The sequence below is a fragment of the Oncorhynchus gorbuscha genome, linkage group LG11, assembly GCF_021184085.1.
Source record: "Oncorhynchus gorbuscha isolate QuinsamMale2020 ecotype Even-year linkage group LG11, OgorEven_v1.0, whole genome shotgun sequence".
NCBI lineage: Eukaryota > Metazoa > Chordata > Actinopteri > Salmoniformes > Salmonidae > Oncorhynchus > Oncorhynchus gorbuscha.
The window spans coordinates 39,968,134-39,988,216 of record NC_060183.1 but is presented as its reverse complement, the minus strand read 5'-3'; the positions used below and the strand labels follow the sequence as shown (position 1 = coordinate 39,988,216).

The 20,083-nt window shown below is 40.8% G+C and overlaps 2 protein-coding genes across 2 annotated transcripts; both read right to left on the bottom strand.

Annotated features, from left to right (window-relative positions):
- Positions 1-42: 42 nt before the first annotated feature.
- LOC124047781 (procathepsin L-like) lies at positions 43-4,631 on the bottom strand. The gene is made up of 7 exons (XM_046368088.1): positions 4,499-4,631; positions 3,997-4,119; positions 3,222-3,374; positions 2,734-2,958; positions 727-895; positions 388-505; positions 43-187 (listed from the first exon to the last, which is right to left on the bottom strand). The coding sequence occupies exons 1-7, from the start codon at positions 4,625-4,627 to the stop codon at positions 88-90; spliced, it is 1,017 nt and encodes a 338-aa protein (XP_046224044.1). The 5' UTR covers positions 4,628-4,631; the 3' UTR covers positions 43-87.
- Positions 4,632-14,619: 9,988 nt separating this feature from the next.
- On the bottom strand, positions 14,620-19,450 carry LOC124047780 (procathepsin L-like). Its single transcript, XM_046368087.1, has 8 exons — positions 19,349-19,450; positions 18,076-18,214; positions 17,574-17,696; positions 16,798-16,950; positions 16,310-16,534; positions 15,873-16,041; positions 15,533-15,650; positions 14,620-15,332 (listed from the first exon to the last, which is right to left on the bottom strand). Exons 2-8 carry the CDS (start codon positions 18,202-18,204, stop codon positions 15,233-15,235), a joined length of 1,017 nt encoding a protein of 338 aa, XP_046224043.1. The 5' UTR covers positions 18,205-18,214; positions 19,349-19,450; the 3' UTR covers positions 14,620-15,232.
- Positions 19,451-20,083: the final 633 nt, after the last annotated feature.

Sequence of the window (20,083 nt, the reverse complement as noted above, 5' to 3'; positions counted from 1 at the left end):
TGCAGTCATCATGGCTCTTTTTCAGAACGTTCACAAACATCTCTAAAACTACAACTCTGGGTCTAGTGTTCGAGAACTTACAGAACACTAGACCAGTGGGTAGCTGGCTGCCGTGGCAATGCCACAGTGATTCTTCCTGTCTTTGGCCATGTAGATGTAGCCTTTGTCTCCCCATTTCTCGCTCCAGCTGAGGAAGAGACAAAACATGTTAGTCCCACAGGTCTAGTTAGTAGGAAATTATAGATTCACTGCTGCTTTAGAAAAATGTATGACTTAGACCATAGTATCAGGACAAGAGAGGCATATTCCCCGATGAGGAAATCAACCAATCCCGTAGTGGTGATGTAACAAACAAAAAACATCCTAGGAAGATACTATGTACTGTACCTGTTCTTGACAATCCAGAATTTATTGCAATCTACATCCTCTCCTTCAAAACCGTATCCCACCACCAGAACTCCATGGTCAAGCTCCTCACTGCTGCACTTCTCCTCATAATAGATCCCTACAGGGAGAGGACATAGTTCAATTAGTGGGCTAAGATACGGAGTTTACCTCAGTATGTAAAACCACCTGATCTGATTCAAAGACATCACCATTTGTACATGGTGAACAGGACAATAGACCAGTACAGATCACTGCTACCTCAAAAATAGTAGGTAGGGAATCCAATCCTTGCAAATAATGTTACACAAAATGTAAGTTGCACCGCTAACTGCTACTCACCAGACTGGTAGAACTGGAAGGATTCGTGGCTGGCATCGATGGCGACAGAGACGGGGCCGACAGACGCCACAGCCGTCATCAGAGCGTGTTCTTTGCCACTGGGGATGTCCACAAAGCCAGTTTCATTGACAGCACTGAACTCGGGTCGGTAGTGACAAAGATCATCATCCTGAGTTACCAGGGAAGAACAATGGCCATGATTAGTAAAAACAACATATTCCAAATATTCAAACAAGTCGGTCATTCTTGGAGACAAATCTCGCGTCTCACATCTCGAAATCTCACATCACAAATCTCACATCTCGCGTCTTGTGACGGCCGGCCGCCCAACAACCTGCCCGCTCGACCCTATCCCCTCCTCTCTTCTCCAGACCATTTCCGGAGACCTTCTCCCTTACCTCACCTCGCTCATCAACTTATCCCTGACCGCTGGCTACGTCCCTTCCGTCTTCAAGAGAGCGAGAGTTGCACCCCTTCTGAAAAAACCTACACTCGATCCCTCCGATGTCAACAACTACAGACCAGTATCCCTTCTTTCTTTTCTCTCCAAAACTCTTGAACGTGCCGTCCTTGGTCAGCTCTCCCGCTATCTCTCTCAGAATGACCTTCTTGATCCAAATCAGTCAGGTTTCAAGACTAGTCATTCAACTGAGACTGCTCTTCTCTGTATCACGGAGGCGCTCCGCACCGCTAAAGCTAACTCTCTCTCCTCTGCTCTCATCCTTCTAGACCTATCGGCTGCCTTCGATACTGTGAACCATCAGATCCTCCTCTCCACCCTCTCCGAGTTGGGCATCTCCGGCGCGGCCCACGCTTGGATTGCGTCCTACCTGACAGGTCGCTCCTACCAGGTGGCGTGGCGAGAATCTGTCTCCTCACCACGCGCTCTCACCACTGGTGTCCCCCAGGGCTCTGTTCTAGGCCCTCTCCTATTCTCGCTATACACCAAGTCACTTGGCTCTGTCATAACCTCACATGGTCTCTCCTATCATTGCTATGCAGACGACACACAATTAATCTTCTCCTTTCCCCTTCTGATGACCAGGTGGCGAATCGCATCTCTGCATGTCTGGCAGACATATCAGTGTGGATGACGGATCACCACCTCAAGCTGAACTTCGGCAAGACGGAGCTGCTCTTCCTCCCGGGAAGGACTGCCCGTTCCATGATCTCGCCATCACGGTTGACAACTCCATTGTGTCCTCCTCCCAGAGCGCTAAGAACCTTGGCGTGATCCTGGACAACAAACTGTCGTTCTCAACTAATATCAAGGCGGTGGCCCGTTCCTGTAGGTTCATGCTCTACAACATCCGCAGAGTACGACCCTGCCTCACACAGGAAGCGGCGCAGGTCCTAATCCAGGCACTTGTCATCTCCCGTCTGGATTACTGCAACTCGCTGTTGGCTGGGCTCCCTGCCTGTGCCATTAAACCCCTACAACTCATCCAGAACGCCGCAGCCCGTCTAGTGTTCAACCTTCCCAAGTTCTCTCACGTCATCCCGCTCCTCCGCTCTCTCCACTGGCTTCCAGTTGAAGCTCGCATCCGCTACAAGACCATGGTGCTTGCCTACGGAGCTGTGAGGGGAACGGCACCTCAGTACCTCCAGGCTCTGATCAGGCCCTACACCCAAATAAGGGCACTGCGTTCATCCACCTCTGGCCTGCTCGCCTCCCTACCACTGAGGAAGTACAGTTCCCGCTCAGCTCAGTCAAAACTGTTCGCTGCTCTGGCTCCCCAATGGTGTCATAAGGTGAATGCACCAATTTGTAAGTCGCTCTGGATAAGAGCGTCTGCTAAATGACTTAAATGTAAATGTTAAATGTAAATCCCACTGTAATGAAGTGGAAACTCAAATTTTCAAAGTTGAAGTTGTAAGTCATTCCAGATCGACAGCAAAAACTGCATGATCTGGGACCAGGCTAAAAGAACAGGACCTTACTTTTAATAAATGCATCTTCATACCCTATTATATTTGAATTCAGACTAATAGAACACAGGGCCTTACCTTGCCCACATAGGGGTAGGACGCCTCTGTGTCCAGGCCGCCGTTGTCCTTTACATACTGGAACGCCAAGTCCATGAGACCTCCATTACAGCCCTCATTGCCCTGGGGTCTGGAGCAATCCATCAGGTTCTGTTCACTCAGAGACACCAGATTGCCAGTCTTCCTGAATTGCTGGCCCTCTATGGCTCCGGTGGAACTGAACGCCCAGCAAGACCCACATGAGCACTGAGGGGGTAAAGGTTGTTAAACATCTTGTTACTTTTTCATGCCAGAAAACGACATGTGCATATTACGCCAGTAATAAATACATTTAAAATATAAATAACAATATGTATGCGCAATTTGCCACCTTATCTTCAGGATACTGTAAATTACAATCATGGTAAACAGCACTCAATCAAGCCAGATAGTTCTCTGGAAGTAAAACCTTATTTAGTGACACAGTAGTGTGTGGATGAGTCATGACTCATGATTGATTCAAGTCTCACCTGGTTCTTGATGGGAGTGACGTAGCCCTTCTCTCTCCAGTCCACAGCTTCAGGGACCTGCAGGTAATTGGGTTCCATGAACAGAGAGCCCTTGTACTTCCTCTCAGTCGTCTGCTTGTAGCCGTTCATGAGCTGCCTGAACTCTTCGTTGGTCTAGGGAGGACAGAATCAGAACACGTTGAAATGTAATGTCTTCCTGAAAATATGTGGTTTGTAATTTACCATCTGAATGGGAAATGTAATGTTTTTTAACGTCTTAGGGCTGTTTTAAAAGTTGTGCACTTAGCCATAAATCCTGTGTGCATCTTTAAAATACTACGAGTAAGTTTCAATTCTCTTCTCGGGAGAACTATTCCATTTCTGCTTGATAGTTGAAGAAACCTAACCTGCGAGTCTGAATACATTCCTGCTTTCATTGTCAACGCAGATACCTGTGCCTGTGAAATATTTCATACTGTATGTGCTTCAGCAAATCTATGGCATGGCAACAAAAAGATCCAGCTACACCACACACACAGTATGGGAAAGAGCTGCTGAAAAGTAGCTCCTGCTCCACAGTAAAATGTCTCAGCAACAGACTTGGACAGAAGTTCACTGGAACTGATATCAGCACCTGAAAATGTCCACTGCTTTAGTTCCTGCACCTCATAGAATATTAGCTCAAAAGTCCTGCAGTGTTCCTGGATATAAATATATACAGTACAGGGCCCAAGAATGAGTAGCGGCACCCATTTCATCCATGTCAAGCACTGCTCAGCAAGGTGATTCTTCTTACCATGTCACCAAAGTTGTTCATGCCCAGACGGTAGGAGTGTTTTCCCATAGAATGGTCCAGGTTGTGCATCTCAATTTTTTTCAGGTTCTTTTCCCAAACCATCCTCCTCCAGCCCTCCTCACTCTGTAACAATGAGTGAAAAACAGTGAGAAAATATACACAATCATATACTGTCCCAGAACTATGTGCACAATCCATGCAATTAATGATATATAGGTGTAATTTACAGCTACATGTATGCACCACTTGATCAATTTGAGCCCCTTGTTGAGAACAGTGGAGGATGGTGGGAGGAGTCAAAGGAGGACAGGTTCATTGTACTGGCTGTAATGGAACTGAGTCAAAAGTGGTTTCTAAATGTTTGATACCATTCCAATAATTCCATTCCAGTCTTTACAATAAGCCCATCCTCCAAAAGCTCATCCCACCAGCCTCCACCCGTTGGGAGCTACTGAGGGGTTCCTATAACTATGTGCTCCTCTACTTGTGCTGAAACACCCACCTCATGGTAGTTCTTGCTGTGCCAGTTCTTCCACAAGTGCCAGTGGCCCTCCAACTGAGAGTCAAACATAGGGGCCGCATACACAGCACTCATACAGAGCACCAACGCTGCCAAGTACAGGGACATCATGGTCAAACAGCTGTGGAGAGAGAGAGAGAGAGAGAGAGAGAGAGAGAGAGAGAGAGAGAGAGAGAGAGAGAGAGAGAGAGAGAGAGAGAGAGAGAGAGAGAGAGAGAGAGAGAGAGAGAGAGCAGAGCAGAGTCAGCCTTGTATTTTCAGTGTAAAGAAGCTATATAGCATAAAATTCTGAATTTGTACCTTTGAAACAACGGCAGATCTTCAACGTTATATACAACAACAAAAAATCTGGGCAGCACCTCCTACTGGAGATTTGATCAACAACTATCCATTTGGTCTCCCATCCAGTGGTTTAACCAAGGCCAGTTTAGCTTTGACATGTCACTGACTACTACCAAGGTGGTATTGTGTGAATGATTGAAAAATCTCAATTATTTATTTTTTAAATTACGTTTAATAAAAATGTTTTTTTTTTTAAATCGCTGTTACTATGAAGTCATTACAAAGGGTAGCTTTAACAGATAAAATGACATTTAACCATCCTTTATAAGTCATATCAATTGTAATAAATAAATCACTTGTGAAGTCATAGGCAGCTATTGTTTTAATTCAACCTAGGGTCCACAAACACATCACCTTGCACTTTCACCATCCTGTAAAGTTAATTCATCATAATGTATTTAATCTGCAGCCTAATAAACTGCATGCTTTCCCAACGAGTAGTAAAGTGAGGTCCACACTACTACTCCAAGTTTACTTCGATATGATGGTTATTATATTCACCAACAATCACAAAATTAATTTTACTGACACAAAAAGACTCCACCTAGTCACCTAGACTATTTTGTGTTGTCGACATTTGGAAAGTTAACTGAAAAATTGTTTCCATCAGGTGTGTCATTACTTTTATCCGACATGTACTTTACTTGCTATACCACCGTTGGATGGAAATGTGGTTTCTGAGCACAAAACAAAAAAAAACTCCAAACTACCTTCCGCTCAACACAAGAAAAAAGATCAAACATATGGATACTACACTACCGGTATTCCAAATTAAATAAATTGTTATGTATTTCTTTTTATGTGATATCCCGAAATATAAGGGGAAAAGTTTGGTAACAGCCGGCAGAAAAAGCAACATCAGAAACTGTAGACTAATATTATCTTTCTGTATCAATCAAATTGAAGAACAAATGCCCCTGGTAAATGTCCATAACCCAAGATCCTAACACTGTGCAAAGAACAGAATGGAAAGCAGTACTTACTTTTTCCCCGTCAATTTGCAGTAGCAGGGTGATGATTTATGCTGCTGTTGCTGTGTAGTCAGTGAACAAGACACGACACTTTATACAGCCAGCTATATGTCCTATAGTGGTGGGGGCTGGCTTGTGATTGGCTGAAAGGGGACCGTATCTCACACTGCCGGCCCGCTGAAAGATCATTTAAATATCTCAGGTCCCGCCGGGTGTGCCGGGTGTAAATAGCCCAGCATGTGATTCCTGACCACTTGACCGTTTTCATCGACTCCGTAAAGATAAAACATCAAATTTGATTAAACATCTTTAGTGGGTGGATTAGATTACTGGGAAGCAAAAGGGTAGAAAGACACATCCCTTTTCATTTTTTCATCTTCGGTTACTTTGTAACAGTTCTCTCATCATGTGCGGGCGCGGAGGAGATGAGAGCATGGCACGCTGATGCTTATACAGCAATGACAAAGAAATAACCAGAAAAAAAATGCTAAACATGTTCATTGAACAGTAATGACATGAATATGGGTAGAAAGGTTACATGTAGTCTAGTACCTGAAACTGAGTGGCCAACAACAAACGCCACATATGTTCCTGCTCTGTGAAGCATACAACAGCTTCAGTGTTTGTTCATGTCCTAATATGATAGATTCAAATAATAGCCCGAAGTTGAGAGAATGAACAAATTAACCTACATTTATCTAGCTCAAATATTAAGATTATCTGCATTCTTTAGATAGTGATTAATTATTGTGTGATACTCTTGTAAATCATTTGTTTGTGTAAATAATCATTCCAATTTCATTTGAAAGGTTTCTTACAAGCCTTTCAGTGTTTTCCTACCTCTTCTTAACATGTTTTCTTTTTAAACATTGATAATACATTTTAAACCCACTTAATCAAAACACACAGAAAACACATTAATCAATCAATTGTTTCTAAACAATTGTGTAATGTCACTTTTGCCTTGTCAGCTTTAGGAATTTCTGCCTGTCGACCAAACATTCACACAGGAAGAAGGGGAGGGATTATCTTCTTGGGCTGCTGCTGAATCTGTTGTTACTGATAGGAAACACACACACACACACACTGTATATATGTGGTTAGTAAAGTGATTCCTTGATTGGTATTGGTGTGTCTACAAAAACACTACGGGGAAATCAATGAATGGATGGGTATTGAATAGTTCATTAGGTTTGTTTAAGATTTCCTAGTATTGATCGATCATACTAAGAAGTATGTTTTGATAACAATGCAGTAATGTATCTGTGTAACTTCAAACTTTTGCTGACACTGTTTACAATCTAACAGAAACAGATGCACTTTACTCCCCCTGTCAGACACGAAGTGTACTGCAGGTAATGTAACTGTCATGACCATTTAGTTCAATACAGAGTTGAAAACCGTGCATTTGGAAAGTACTCAGACCCATTCACTTTTTCCACATTTTGTTACATTACAGCCTTATTCTAATATTGATTCAATCGTATTTTTTCCTCATCAATCTACACAGAATACCCGATAATGACAAAGCAAAAATATCACATTTACATAAGTATTCAGACCATTTACTCAGTACTTTGTAGAAGCTCCCTCCTGTTCAGCCTGTACATTAATGATCTGCCTTCTGTCTGTACTGGGTCTGAAGTTCAAATGTATGCAGATGATACAGTGATATATGTGCATGCAAAGAGCAAACAACAAGCTGCACAAGAACTCACTACTGTAATGGTCCAGGTTACAAAGTGGCTCAGTGACTCGTGTTTGCATCTCAATGTGAAAAAAACTGTTTGCATGTTCTTCACAAAGAAGGCAACAGATGCTACTGAGCCAGATGTCTATGTGTCAGGGGAGAAGCTCCAGGTGGTATCTGATTTTAAGTACCTTGGCATCATACTTGATTTCAACCTCTCTTTTAAAAAGCATGTTAAAAAGGTAATTCAGATAACCAAATTCAACCTTGCTAATTTCGAATTTATATGAAATTGTTTGACTACAGAGGTAGCAAAACTGTACTTCAAATCTATAATACTCCCCCACTTAACATACTGCTTGACTATTTGGGCCCAAGCCCTATTCAGTCTGTCGACAAACAGGCTCTCAGTGCTTGATAGGAAGCCCAATAGCCATCATCATTGTCACATCCTTAGAAAGTGTAACGGATGTGAAACGGCTAGCTTAGTTAGCGGTGTGCGCTAAATAGCGTTTCAATCGGTTACGTCACTTGCTCTGAGAACTTGAAGTAGTAGTTCCCCTTGCTCTGCAAGAGCATGGGTAACGATGCTTCGAGGGTGACTGTTGTCGTTGTGTGCAGAAGGTCCCTGGTTCGCGCCCGGGTATGGGCGAGGGGACAGTTTAAAATTATACTGTTACATTGATGCTGTTGACCTGGATTACTGGTTGCTGCGGAAAAAAGGAGGAAGGTCAAAAGGGGGGTGAGTGTAACGGATGTGAAACGGCTAGCTTAGTTAGCGGCGTGCGCTAAATAGCGTTTCAATCGGTTACGTCACTTGCTCTGAGACCTTGAAGTAGTAGTACCCCTTGCTCTGCAAGGGCCGCAGCCTTTGTGGAGCGATGGGTAACGATGCTTCGTTGGTGACTGTTGTTGATGTGTGCAGAAGGTCCCTGTTTCGCGCCCGGGTATGGGTGAGGGGACGGTTTAAAATTATAATGTTACAAAAGCATGAGCTCTTGAGTTGAGAAAATCTTGTGCAATACACCGACGCATGTCTTGTATTCAAGATCCTTAATGGCCTGGATCCCCCTCCACTCAATATTTTTGTTAAACAGAAAACCCAGACATATGGCAGCAGATTCACAAGGTGTGCCATGAGAGGTGACTGTATAGTTCCCCTAAGGAAAAGCACCTTTAGTAAATCTGCATTCTCTGTGAGAGCTTCCCATGTCTGGAATACACTGCCATCAGACACACATAACTGCACCACATATCACACTTTCACAAAATGCTTGAAGACATGGCTAAAGGTCAATCAGATTTGTGAACATGGTCCCTAGCTGTGTGTTGCCGCTTTCCATGTTGTCTGTTGTCTGTAGCTTGTGAGGTGTGGAAACACGTTGTTGCTTTTATGAATTTTGTCTTGCTGCTTTTTGGTCTATGTTGCTCTGTCTGTATGCTAAGTCTTGCTTGTCCTATGTTGCTATGTCTTGCTTGTTCTATGTTGCTATTGTCTATATTGTAAATGGAGCTCTATAGGAGTAAGCCCTGCCTCCAGCTGTTTGCTTAGAAATTCTAGGAACAATTAGGAGGCCTGCGTCTTGTGACCGTAGTGTACGTGTAGGTATGTACGGCAGGACCAAATCAGAGAGATAGGTAGGAGCAAGCCCATTTAATGCTTTGTAGGTGAGCTGTAAAACCTTGAAATCAGCCCTTGCCTTGACAGGAAGCCAGTGTAGGGAGGCTAGCACTGGAGTATTATGATCAAATTATTTGGTTCTAGTCAGGATTCTAGCAGCTGTATTTAGCACTAACTAAGTTTATTTAGTGCTTTATCCGGGTAGCTGGAAAGTAGTGCATTGCAGTAGTCTAACCTAGAAGTGACAAAAGCACTCAGATGGTTTTGTCTGGCTAATAGCCTACACAAACAGAGCACCACAATATGAGTCATAATACCCATAAAACCTAGCGGTCAAACAGGGAAATGGTTCCAATCGTTTTTCCACCATTCATTTTCCCATATGGGATTTTAGAAACAGCTCAAATAATGGCTGTGTTTTGTGTAGGCTTACCCTAGAGTAACGTTTTGATAACCTCTCTCGGACAAGAGGACTTTTATCAATACATCAGTCTCTATTTACTCTCATGGTATGATCAGACATAAGCTACGGACAACGAACACAATTGCATTTTATCCATGGCAATTTGAATGCACAAAATCACCGTGATGAGATTCTGAGGCCCATTGTGAGGCCACATTTTTTAAAGGTATCTGTGACCAAAAGATGCATATCTTTTTTCCCAGTCATGTGAAATTCAGAGATTAGGGCCTAATGAATTTATTTCAATTGACTGATTTCCTCACATGAACTGTTATTCAGTATAATCAATGAAATTGTTGGATTTATATTTATATTTTGTATTTTTATACCATTTATATTTTTGTTCAGTATAATTCAATCCAATTTTTTATTATTATTATTTATTTTGGGGGGGATCAGTGTGCCGTCCACGGGACTGTTAAGCTAACATATGCTAATGTGATTAGCATGAGGTTGTAAGTAACAAAAACAATTCCCAGGACATATCTGATATTGGCAGAGAGCTTAAAGTCGTGTTAATCTTACTGCACTGTCCAATTTACAGTAGCTATTACCGTGAAATAATTCCATGCAATTGTTTGAGGAGACTGCAGATTTTTTAACATGAACGATAATATAAAACAAATTTGGCACATTTGGGCAGTCTTGATACAAAATGTTGAACAGAAATCCAATGGTTCATTGGATCAGTCAAAAATGTTGTATACACACTGCTGCCATCTAGGGGCCAAAATCTAAATTTCACATGGGCTGGAAAAATACATTATGGATTTTCCCATGCATTTCAAAGATGATGGTACAAAAAATACAAAAGAACGGTTGGTTTTGTCTTTGTATTATCTTTTACCAGATCTATTGTGTTACATTCTCCTACATCCCTTTCACATTTCCACAAACTTCAAAGTGTTTCCTTTCAAATGGTACCAAGAATATGCATATCCTTGCTTCAGGGCCGGAGCTACAGGCAGTTCGATTTGGGTATGTCATTTTAGGTGAAAATTGAACGTTTAAGTTTTTTTTTCACTATTTCCTTATTTTAGAAAAAAGTATCTCTTTGGGTCTGTGATTCTCTCAAAAAAAATCAATTTAGAGGCCTATTGCTACAGTATCAGAATGCATCGCCTTGCAGTTTTGTGTGCAAATGTTTTCACCACAGCTTGTAGGTCCAGGTTGCGGGCCGAATTGTTTTCTGTACTGAGTATTGACAACCCAGACAGTCTTTCCTGAAACGTTGTGCTTCTAAGGTTGTTCATTATGAGTTTTAGTTTAGTTTTAGTTTAGAGAACGATCTCTCTGCAGAAGTGACAGTTGCATGGATGGTTAAAAATAGTTGGATTGCAGTAGTAACGTCAGGGAAACTGGGCAGAAGGGATTGGTGCTTCATCTCATATTCTCCTTAATTTCCAGCCTCAACAAGTTACGGAAAGATATTTACTGTATAGGAAGCTCTGGGTACAAGTCGTCTGGATACTGGGCAGCCAATAAACTGGCAGATGCAAACATATTATAATCTTTAGCGGACAACAGTTCTTGACGGCTCAATCAAAGAAAGAGGGTTGCGATTTCATTCATACTGGTGAACCGGCGTTTGAGCTGTGTGGTTAAAATATCAAAGTAGCATTGAACACAGACACTGTAAAATGTTCCTCTGCATCCTGAAGCCTGTTTTTGTGCATCACTTGGTCCTGCCTTTTGTTTATCCATCCCACTCTCTGTATCTGAGTTCGACCTGCTGATTCAACTTACTTTTTTGAACTTGATTGCCAATTAAGTAAGTAGGTGGGGCAGGCTGTCTCCTTCCGTTGAGCAATAGGCCAATTAGATGCATGACAATGATAGGCCTATTGTCTCTGACTCACCTACTACTAATGTAGATTATTGTAAAACACAAAACACAAAAGCTTCCTACATGTGGAAATTAAAAAGGTTGAGATGATTATATTAGATTCTGGGTGTGCTGTTCCTACATTTTGTTTTCACTAGTAAAGTGCAAGCAATTGTTCATTCAGGTTATGGGTGTTTCCTCTTGAATTTGGTAAAAAGGGAAGTGAATTCGCTCATTTGCTTGTTGACAAACCTCTTGTGTGTATCAGACACACAGTTTTTCTCTTAGAGATTATATTTCTCACCCATCTACACACAATACCCCATAATGACAAAATGAAAACATGTTTCAAATTTAGAAATGTTTTCAAATGTATTGAAAATTAAATAAAGAAACATCTAATTTAGCCTACATAAGTATTCACACCCCTGAGTCAATACAGTACATATTAGAATCACCTTTGGCAGAGATTACAGCTGTGAGTATTTCTGGGTAAATTTGTAAGAGCTTTGCACACCTAGATTTTACAATATTTCACATTATAATTTTTTTTAATTCTTCAAGCTCTGTCAAGTTGGTTGTTGATCATTGTCTAGACGGCCAATTTCAAGTCTTGCCATAGATTTTTAAGCCAATTTAAGTCAAAACTGTAAATAGGCTACTCGGGAACCAGTGGTGTAAAATATTTAAGTAAAACTTCTTTAAAGTCCTAGTTAAGTAGTGTTTTGGGGGGTATCTGTACTTTACTATTTATATATTTGACATCTTACTTTTTACTCCATACATATACCCTGACACCCAATAAGTTCTCATTACATTTGGATTGCTTAGCAGGACAGGAAAATGGTCAAATAACTCAATTATCAAGAGAACATTCCTGGTCATTCCTACTGCCTTTGATCTGGCGGACTCACTAAACACACATGCTTAATTTGTCGGGGGTGTTGGAGTGTGCCCCTTGCCATGCATCTGGTTTGCTTAATATAAGGAATTAGACATTTTTACACTTTTACTTTTGACACTTAAGTATATTTTGCTATTACATTTAATTTTGATACTTAAGTATATTTAAAACCATACTTTTAAACTGTTACTCATAATATTTTACTTGGTGACTTTCACTTTTACTTGAGTCATTAAATATTAAGGCATTTTTACTTTTACTCAAGTATGACAAAATAGTACAATTTCCTGCACTGTCAGGAACATTCAATGTCGTGTTGGTAAGCAACTTCAGTGTATATTTGGCCTTGTGTTATAAATTATTGTCCTACTGAAAGGTACATTTGTCCCCCAGTCTTTTCCTCAAGGATTGTGTCTGTGCTTAGCCTTATTTCGTTTATTTTAATAAAAATAAAAACTCCCTAGTCCTTGCCGATGACAAGCATACCCATAACATGATGCAGCCACCACCATGTTTGAAAATATGAAGAGTGGTACTCGGTGATGTGTTGTGTTGGATTTGCTCCAAACATAATGCTTTGTATTCAGGACATCATTTTTTTATTTTTTTTTGCAGTTTTACTTAAGTGCCTTATTGTAAACAGGATGCATGTTTTGCAATATTTGTATTCTGTGCATGTTTCCTTCTTTTCACTCTGTCAATTAGATTAGTATTGTGGAGTAACTACAATGTTGTTGATCCATCCTCAGTTTTCTCCCATCACAGCCATTAAAATCTGTAACTTTTTTAAAGTCACCGTTTATCACGCCCCGACCTTAGAGTTCCTTATTATTTTCTATGTTTGGATAGGTCAGGGTGTGACTCGGATGGGAAAGTCTATGTTTTCTATTTCTTTGGTTGTGGCCGTGTGTGTTTCCCAATCAGAGGCAGTTGTCTATCGTTGTCTCTGATTGGGGATCATATCTAAGTTGTAATTTTCCTTTTAGGTTTTGTGGGATCTTGTTCTCTGATTAGTGTTTTTGCCTGACAGAACTGTTCGCTTTCATTTTCACGTTTGTTATTTTGTTTGAGTGCTTTTTGAATATTAAAATCATGAATACTTTCCACGCTGCATCTTGGTCCCCTCTTCCTACCACAAACGAGAGCCGTAACACCGTTGGCCTCATGGTGAAATCCCTGACGAGTTTCCTTCCTCTACGGCAACTGAGTTAGGAAGGACTGTGTCTTTCTAGTTACTGGGTTTATTGATATACCATCCAAAGTGTAATTAATAACTTTACCTTGCTCAAAGGGATATTCAACATCTGCCTTTTTTCATTTCTACCCATCCACTAGTAGGTGCCCTTCTTTGCGAGGCATCTGAAAACATCCCTGGTCTTTGTGGTGAATCTGTGTTTGAAATTCACTGCTCGAATGAGGGAACTAGTAAATAGTTGTATGTGTGGGGTACAGAGATGAGGTGGTCATTCAAAAATCATGTTAAACACTTATTGCACACATAATGAGTCCATGCAACTTGTGACTCCTAAACTTATTTAAGCTTGCCATAAGAGGTTGAATACTTATTGACTCAATATATCTCAATTTAATTCATTTTAAATTCAGGCTGTAACACAAAAACATTTAAAAATCAAGGGTGTGAATACCTTCTGAAGGCATTGTAAGTTTTTGCCTATTAGATGTAGTCATTTACTCTGAATTATTCCGTAAAAGTATCATGTGTTGTATGTATCCTACACTGTAATCGTTTTTGTCAATTGTTTTGTGAGTAATACATCCTGTTAGTTGAATTGAGTAAATGAAGTCCTCGTTTTACAGAGCCATTCTTTGATTGAATATAAGCTCATAAATTAGTGGAGTCAATGGTAAACCAATCTTTTGATGTACATTTTATGTCATAGGGGTGTATTTTCTAAGGTGTTACGACCACTGTGACGTACCATTTGATAATAGTATGCTTACTGTTTAAACTGTAACACGTCAGATGACTTTAAACTTGAGACTACAGTTGTGCTAATATTTCATGAAGTCTAATGGTAAATGTTATGTACACTATACACATTAGATTACACATTGGTACTTTACATCTTGGTCTAAGATCAACTAGATAAATTAAAGCTTGGACGATGGGTGCTATAGACAGCGCATAATCCTTTTAATAATCAGTTATCTTAGAACAAATGTAATTATAGCATCTGAGTGATAATGTGTAGATTCACAAGTGGGCTAGATTCACCAGTATACATTTATGATCTATAGCCGTTAGTCACATGATAATGGAGTCAGATTGATGAATGTAGTTTATTATTATTAAACACAATTTGAACTCATCTACATGTGTGTGTTAGAATGTTATACATCTCCTCTCACCACCCGGAGGCATATCAGTCTCAGCATCACTAGGCTCTTGTCTAGGCATTACTATTCAACACCTTTACTCAAACACAAGCTGCAGATAAAAGGCAGTGGGGGAAACAAACCCAGGTGTACCGTTCTCTTTTTGTCCCTCACTTTCAGAAACAAACCTCAGGAATATATATATATTCTGTGTCTTGTAAACACAAACAGTAAGCACAAACTGACATGTGCTAGAGAATGTAGTCTAGCTGGTCTCATCAAGTAAAGTTACAAATAAACGGAATGGTTAACTCAAATAGAACTATACACACACATACAATCGCACCGACACACATAAAATCAAGTATAAAACAAAATTGGTAGAATTTTCATAATTTCCCTAAAACAGTGTTTCTTTAAAACCCATGCAGCAGGTTTCTCTTGCGCATTTCACAGACTTAGTTAAGGCAGCACTGCAGTCATCATGGCTCTTTTTTCAGAACGTTCGTCAAACATCTCTAAAACTACAACTCTGGGTCTAGTGTTCGAGAACTTACAGAACACTAGACCAGTGGGTAGCTGGCTGCCGTGGCAATGCCACAGTGATTCTTCCTGTCTTTGGCCATGTAGATGTAGCCTTTGTCTCCCCATTTCTCGCTCCAGCTGAGGAAGAGACAAAACATGTTAGTCCCACAGTTCTAGTTAGTAGGAAATTATAGATTCACTGCTGCTTTAGAAAAATGTATGACTTAGACCATAGTATCAGGACAAGAGAGGCATATTCCCCGATGAGGAAATCAACCAATCCCGTAGTGGTGATGTAACAAACAAAAAACATCCTAGGAAGATACTATGTACTGTACCTGTTCTTGACAATCCAGAATTTATTGCAATCTACATCCTCTCCTTCAAAACCGTATCCCACCACCAGAACTCCATGGTCAAGCTCCTCACTGCTGCACTTCTCCTCATAATAGATCCCTACAGGGAGAGGACATGGTTCAATTAGTGGGCTAAGATACGGAGTTTACCTCAGTATGTAAAACCACCTGATCTGATTCAAAGACATCACCATTTGTACATGGTGAACAGGACAATAGACCAGTACAGATCACTGCTACCTCAAAAAATAGTAGGTAGGGAATCCAATCCTTGCAAATAATGTTACACAAAATGTAAGTTGCACCGCTAACTGCTACTCACCAGACTGGTAGAACTGGAAGGATTCGTGGCTGGCATCGATGGCGACAGAGACGGGGCCGACAGACGCCACAGCCGTCATCAGAGCGTGTTCTTTGCCACTGGGGATGTCCACAAAGCCAGTTTCATTGACAGCACTGAACTCGGGTCGGTAGTGACAAAGATCATCATCCTGAGTTACCAGGGAAGAACAATGGCCATGATTAGTAAAAAACAACATATTCCAAATATTCAAACAAGTCGGTCATTCTTGGAGACAAATCCCACTGTAATGAAGTGGAAACTCAAATTTTCAAAGTTGAAGTTGTAAGTCATTCCAGATCGACAGCAAAAACTGCATGATCTGGGACCAGGCTAAAAGAACAGGACCTTACTTTTAATAAATGCATCTTCATACCCTATTATATTTGAATTCAGACTAATAGAACACAGGGCCTTACCTTGCCCACATAGGGGTAGGACGCCTCTGTGTCCAGGCCGCCGTTGTCCTTTACATACTGGAACGCCAAGTCCATGAGACCTCCATTACAGCCCTCATTGCCCTGGGGTCTGGAGCAATCCATCAGGTTCTGTTCACTCAGAGACACCAGATTGCCAGTCTTCCTGAATTGCTGGCCCTCTATGGCTCCGGTGGAACTGAACGCCCAGCAAGACCCACATGAGCACTGAGGGGGTAAAGGTTGTTAAACATCTTGTTACTTTTTCATGCCAGAAAACGACATGTGCATATTACGCCAGTAATAAATACATTTAAAATATAAATAACAATATGTATGCGCAATTTGCCACCTTATCTTCAGGATACTGTAAATTACAATCATGGTAAACAGCACGCAAACAAGCCAGATAGTTCTCTGGAAGTAAAAGCTTATTTAGTGACACAGTAGTGTGTGGATGAGTCATGACTCATGATTGATTCAAGTCTCACCTGGTTCTTGATGGGAGTGACGTAGCCCTTCTCTCTCCAGTCCACAGCTTCAGGGACCTGCAGGTAATTGGGTTCCATGAACAGAGAGCCCTTGTACTTCCTCTCAGTCGTCTGCTTGTAGCCGTTCATGAGCTGCCTGAACTCTTCGTTGGTCTAGGGAGGACAGAATCAGAACACGTTGAAATGTAATGTCTTCCCTGAAAATATGTGGTTTGTAATTTACCATCTGAATGGGAAATGTAATGTTTTTTAACGTCTTAGGGCTGTTTTAAAAGTTGTGCACTTAGCCATAAATCCTGTGTGCATCTTTAAAATACTACGAGTAAGTTTCAATTCTCTTCTCGGGAGAACTATTCCATTTCTGCTTGATAGTTGAAGAAACCTAACCTGCGAGTCTGAATACATTCCTGCTTTCATTGTCAACGCAGATACCTGTGCCTGTGAAATATTTCATACTGTATGTGCTTCAGCAAATCTATGGCATGGCAACAAAAAGATCCAGCTACACCACACACACAGTATGGGAAAGAGCTGCTGAAAAGTAGCTCCTGCTCCACAGTAAAATGTCTCAGCAACAGACTTGGACAGAAGTTCACTGGAACTGATATCAGCACCTGAAAATGTCCACTGCTTTAGTTCCTGCACCTCATAGAATATTAGCTCAAAAGTCCTGCAGTGTTCCTGGATATAAATATATACAGTACAGGGCCCAAGAATGAGTAGCGGCACCCATTTCATCCATGTCAAGCACTGCTCAGCAAGGTGATTCTTCTTACCATGTCACCAAAGTTGTTCATGCCCAGACGGTAGGAGTGTTTTCCCATAGAATGGTCCAGGTTGTGCATCTCAATTTTTTTCAGGTTCTTTTCCCAAACCATCCTCCTCCAGCCCTCCTCGCTCTGTAACAATGAGTGAAAAACAGTGAGAAAATATACACAATCATATACTGTCCCAGAACTATGTGCACAATCCATGCAATTAATGATACATAGGTGTAATTTACAGCTACATGTATGCACCACTTGATCAATTTGAGCCCCTTGTTGAGAACAGTGGAGGATGGTGGGAGGAGTCAAAGGAGGACAGGTTCATTGTACTGGCTGTAATGGAACTGAGTCAAAAGTGGTTTCTAAATGTTTGATACCATTCCAATAATTCCATTCCAGTCTTTACAATAAGCCCATCCTCCAAAAGCTCATCCCACCAGCCTCCACCCGTTGGTAGCTACTGAGGGGTTCCTATAACTATGTGCTCCTCTACTTGTGCTGAAACACCCACCTCATGGTAGTTCTTGCTGTGCCAGTTCTTCCACAAGTGCCAGTGGCCCTCCAACTGAGAGTCAAACATAGGGGCTGCATACACAGCACTCATACAGAGCACCAACGCTGCCAAGTACAGGGACATCATGGTCAAACAGCTGTGGAGAGAGAGAGAGAGAGAGAGAGAAGAGCTGAGTCAGCCTTGTATTTTCAGTGTAAAGAAGCTATATAGGCTAAAATGTTGAATTTGTACCTTTGAAACAACGGCAGATCTTCAACGTTATATACAACAACAAAAAATCTGGGCAGTACCTCCTACTGGAGATTTGATCAACAACTATCCATTTGGTCTCCCATCCAGTGTTTTAACCAAGGCCAGTTTAGCTTTGACATGTCACTGACTACTACCAATGTGGTATTGTGTGAATGATTGAAAAATCTCAATTTAATTTGTTTTTAAATTACGTTTAATAAAAATGTTTTTTTTTTAAATCGCTGTTACTATGAAGTCATTACAAAGGGTAGCTTTAACAGAGAAAGTGAAATTTAACCATCCTTTATAAGTCATATCAATTGTAATATTTACGCCAATAAATCACTTGTGAAGTCATCAGCAGCTATTGTTTTAATTCAACCTAGGGTCCACAAACACATCACCTTGCACTTTCACCATCCTGTGAAGTTAATTCATCATAATGTATTTAATCTGCAGCCTAATAAACTGCATGCTTTCCCAACGAGTAGTAAAGTGAGGTCCACACTACTACTCCAAGTTTACTTCGATATGATGGTTATTATATTCACCAACAATCACAAAATTAATTTTACTGACACAAAAAGACTCCACCTAGTCCACTTAGTCACCTAGACTATTTTGTGTTGTCGACATTTGGAAAGTTAACTGAAAAATTGTTTCCATCAGGTGTGTCATTACTTTTATCCGATATGTACTTTACTTGCTTTACCACCGTTGGATGGAAATGTGGTTTGTGAGAACAAAACAAAAAAACCTCCAAACTACCTTCCGCTCAACACAAGAAAATAGATTAAACATATGGATACTACACTACCGGTATTCCAAATTAAATAAATTGTTATGTATTACTTTATGTGATATCCCGAAATATTCGAGGGAATGTTTGGTAACAGCCGGCAGAAAAAGCAACATCAGAAACTGTAGACTAATATTGTCTTTCTGTATCAATCAAATCAAAGAGCAAATGCCCCTGGAAAATGTCCATAACCCAAGATCCTAACACTGTGCAAAGGACAGAATGGAAAGCAGTACTTACTTTTTCCCGTCAATTTGCAGTAGCAGGGTGATGATTTATGCTGCTGTTGCTGTGTAGTCAGTGAACAAGACACGACAATTTATACAGCCAGCTATATGTCCTATAGTGGTGGGGGCTGGCTTGTGATTGGCTGAAAGGGGACCGTATATCACACTGCCGGCCCGCTGAAAGATAATTTAAATAGCCCAGCACGTGATTCCTGACCACTTGGCCGTTTTCATCGACTCCGTAAAGATAAAACATCAAATTTGATTAAACATCTTTAGTGGGTGGATTAGATTACTGGGAAGCAAAAGGGTAGAAAGACACATCCCTTTTCATTTTTTCATCTTCGGTTACTTTGTAACAGTTCTCTCATCATGTGCGGGCGCGGAGGAGATGAGAGCATGGCACGCTGATGCTTATACAGCAATGACAAAGAAATAACCAGAAAAAAATGCTAAACATGTTCATTGAACAGTAATGACATGAATATGGGTAGAAAGGTTACATGTAGTCTAGTACCTGAAACTGAGTGGCCAACAACAAACGCCACATATGTTCCTGCTCTGTGAAGCATACAACAGCTTCAGTGTTTGTTCATGTCCTAATATGATAGATTCAAATAATAGCCTGAAGTTGAGAGAATGAACAAATTAACCTACATTTATCTAGCTCAAATATTAAGATTATCTGCATTCTTTAGATAGTGATTAATTATTGTGTGATACTCTTGTAAATCATTTGTTTGTGTAA

Bases quoted from the DNA above. Each gene is read 5' to 3' on its own strand.
- LOC124047780 (XM_046368087.1), bottom strand. From the start codon at position 18,204: ATGATGTCCCTGTACTTGGCAGCGTTGGTGCTCTGTATGAGTGCTGTG. The intron at 17,697-18,075 runs GTGGGTGTTTCA...TCATTGTTACAG, and splicing joins ACAGCAAGAACTACCATGAG to AGCGAGGAGGGCTGGAGGAG. The intron at 16,535-16,797 runs GTGAGACTTGAA...TTACCCCCTCAG, and splicing joins TCACTCCCATCAAGAACCAG to TGCTCATGTGGGTCTTGCTG.
- LOC124047781 (XM_046368088.1), bottom strand. From the start codon at position 4,627: ATGATGTCCCTGTACTTGGCAGCGTTGGTGCTCTGTATGAGTGCTGTG. The intron at 896-2,733 runs GTAAGGCCCTGT...CTGGTAACTCAG, and splicing joins CCTACCCCTATGTGGGCAAG to GATGATGATCTTTGTCACTA. The intron at 506-726 runs GTGAGTAGCAGT...CTCTCCCTGTAG, and splicing joins CTTCCAGTTCTACCAGTCTG to GGATCTATTATGAGGAGAAG.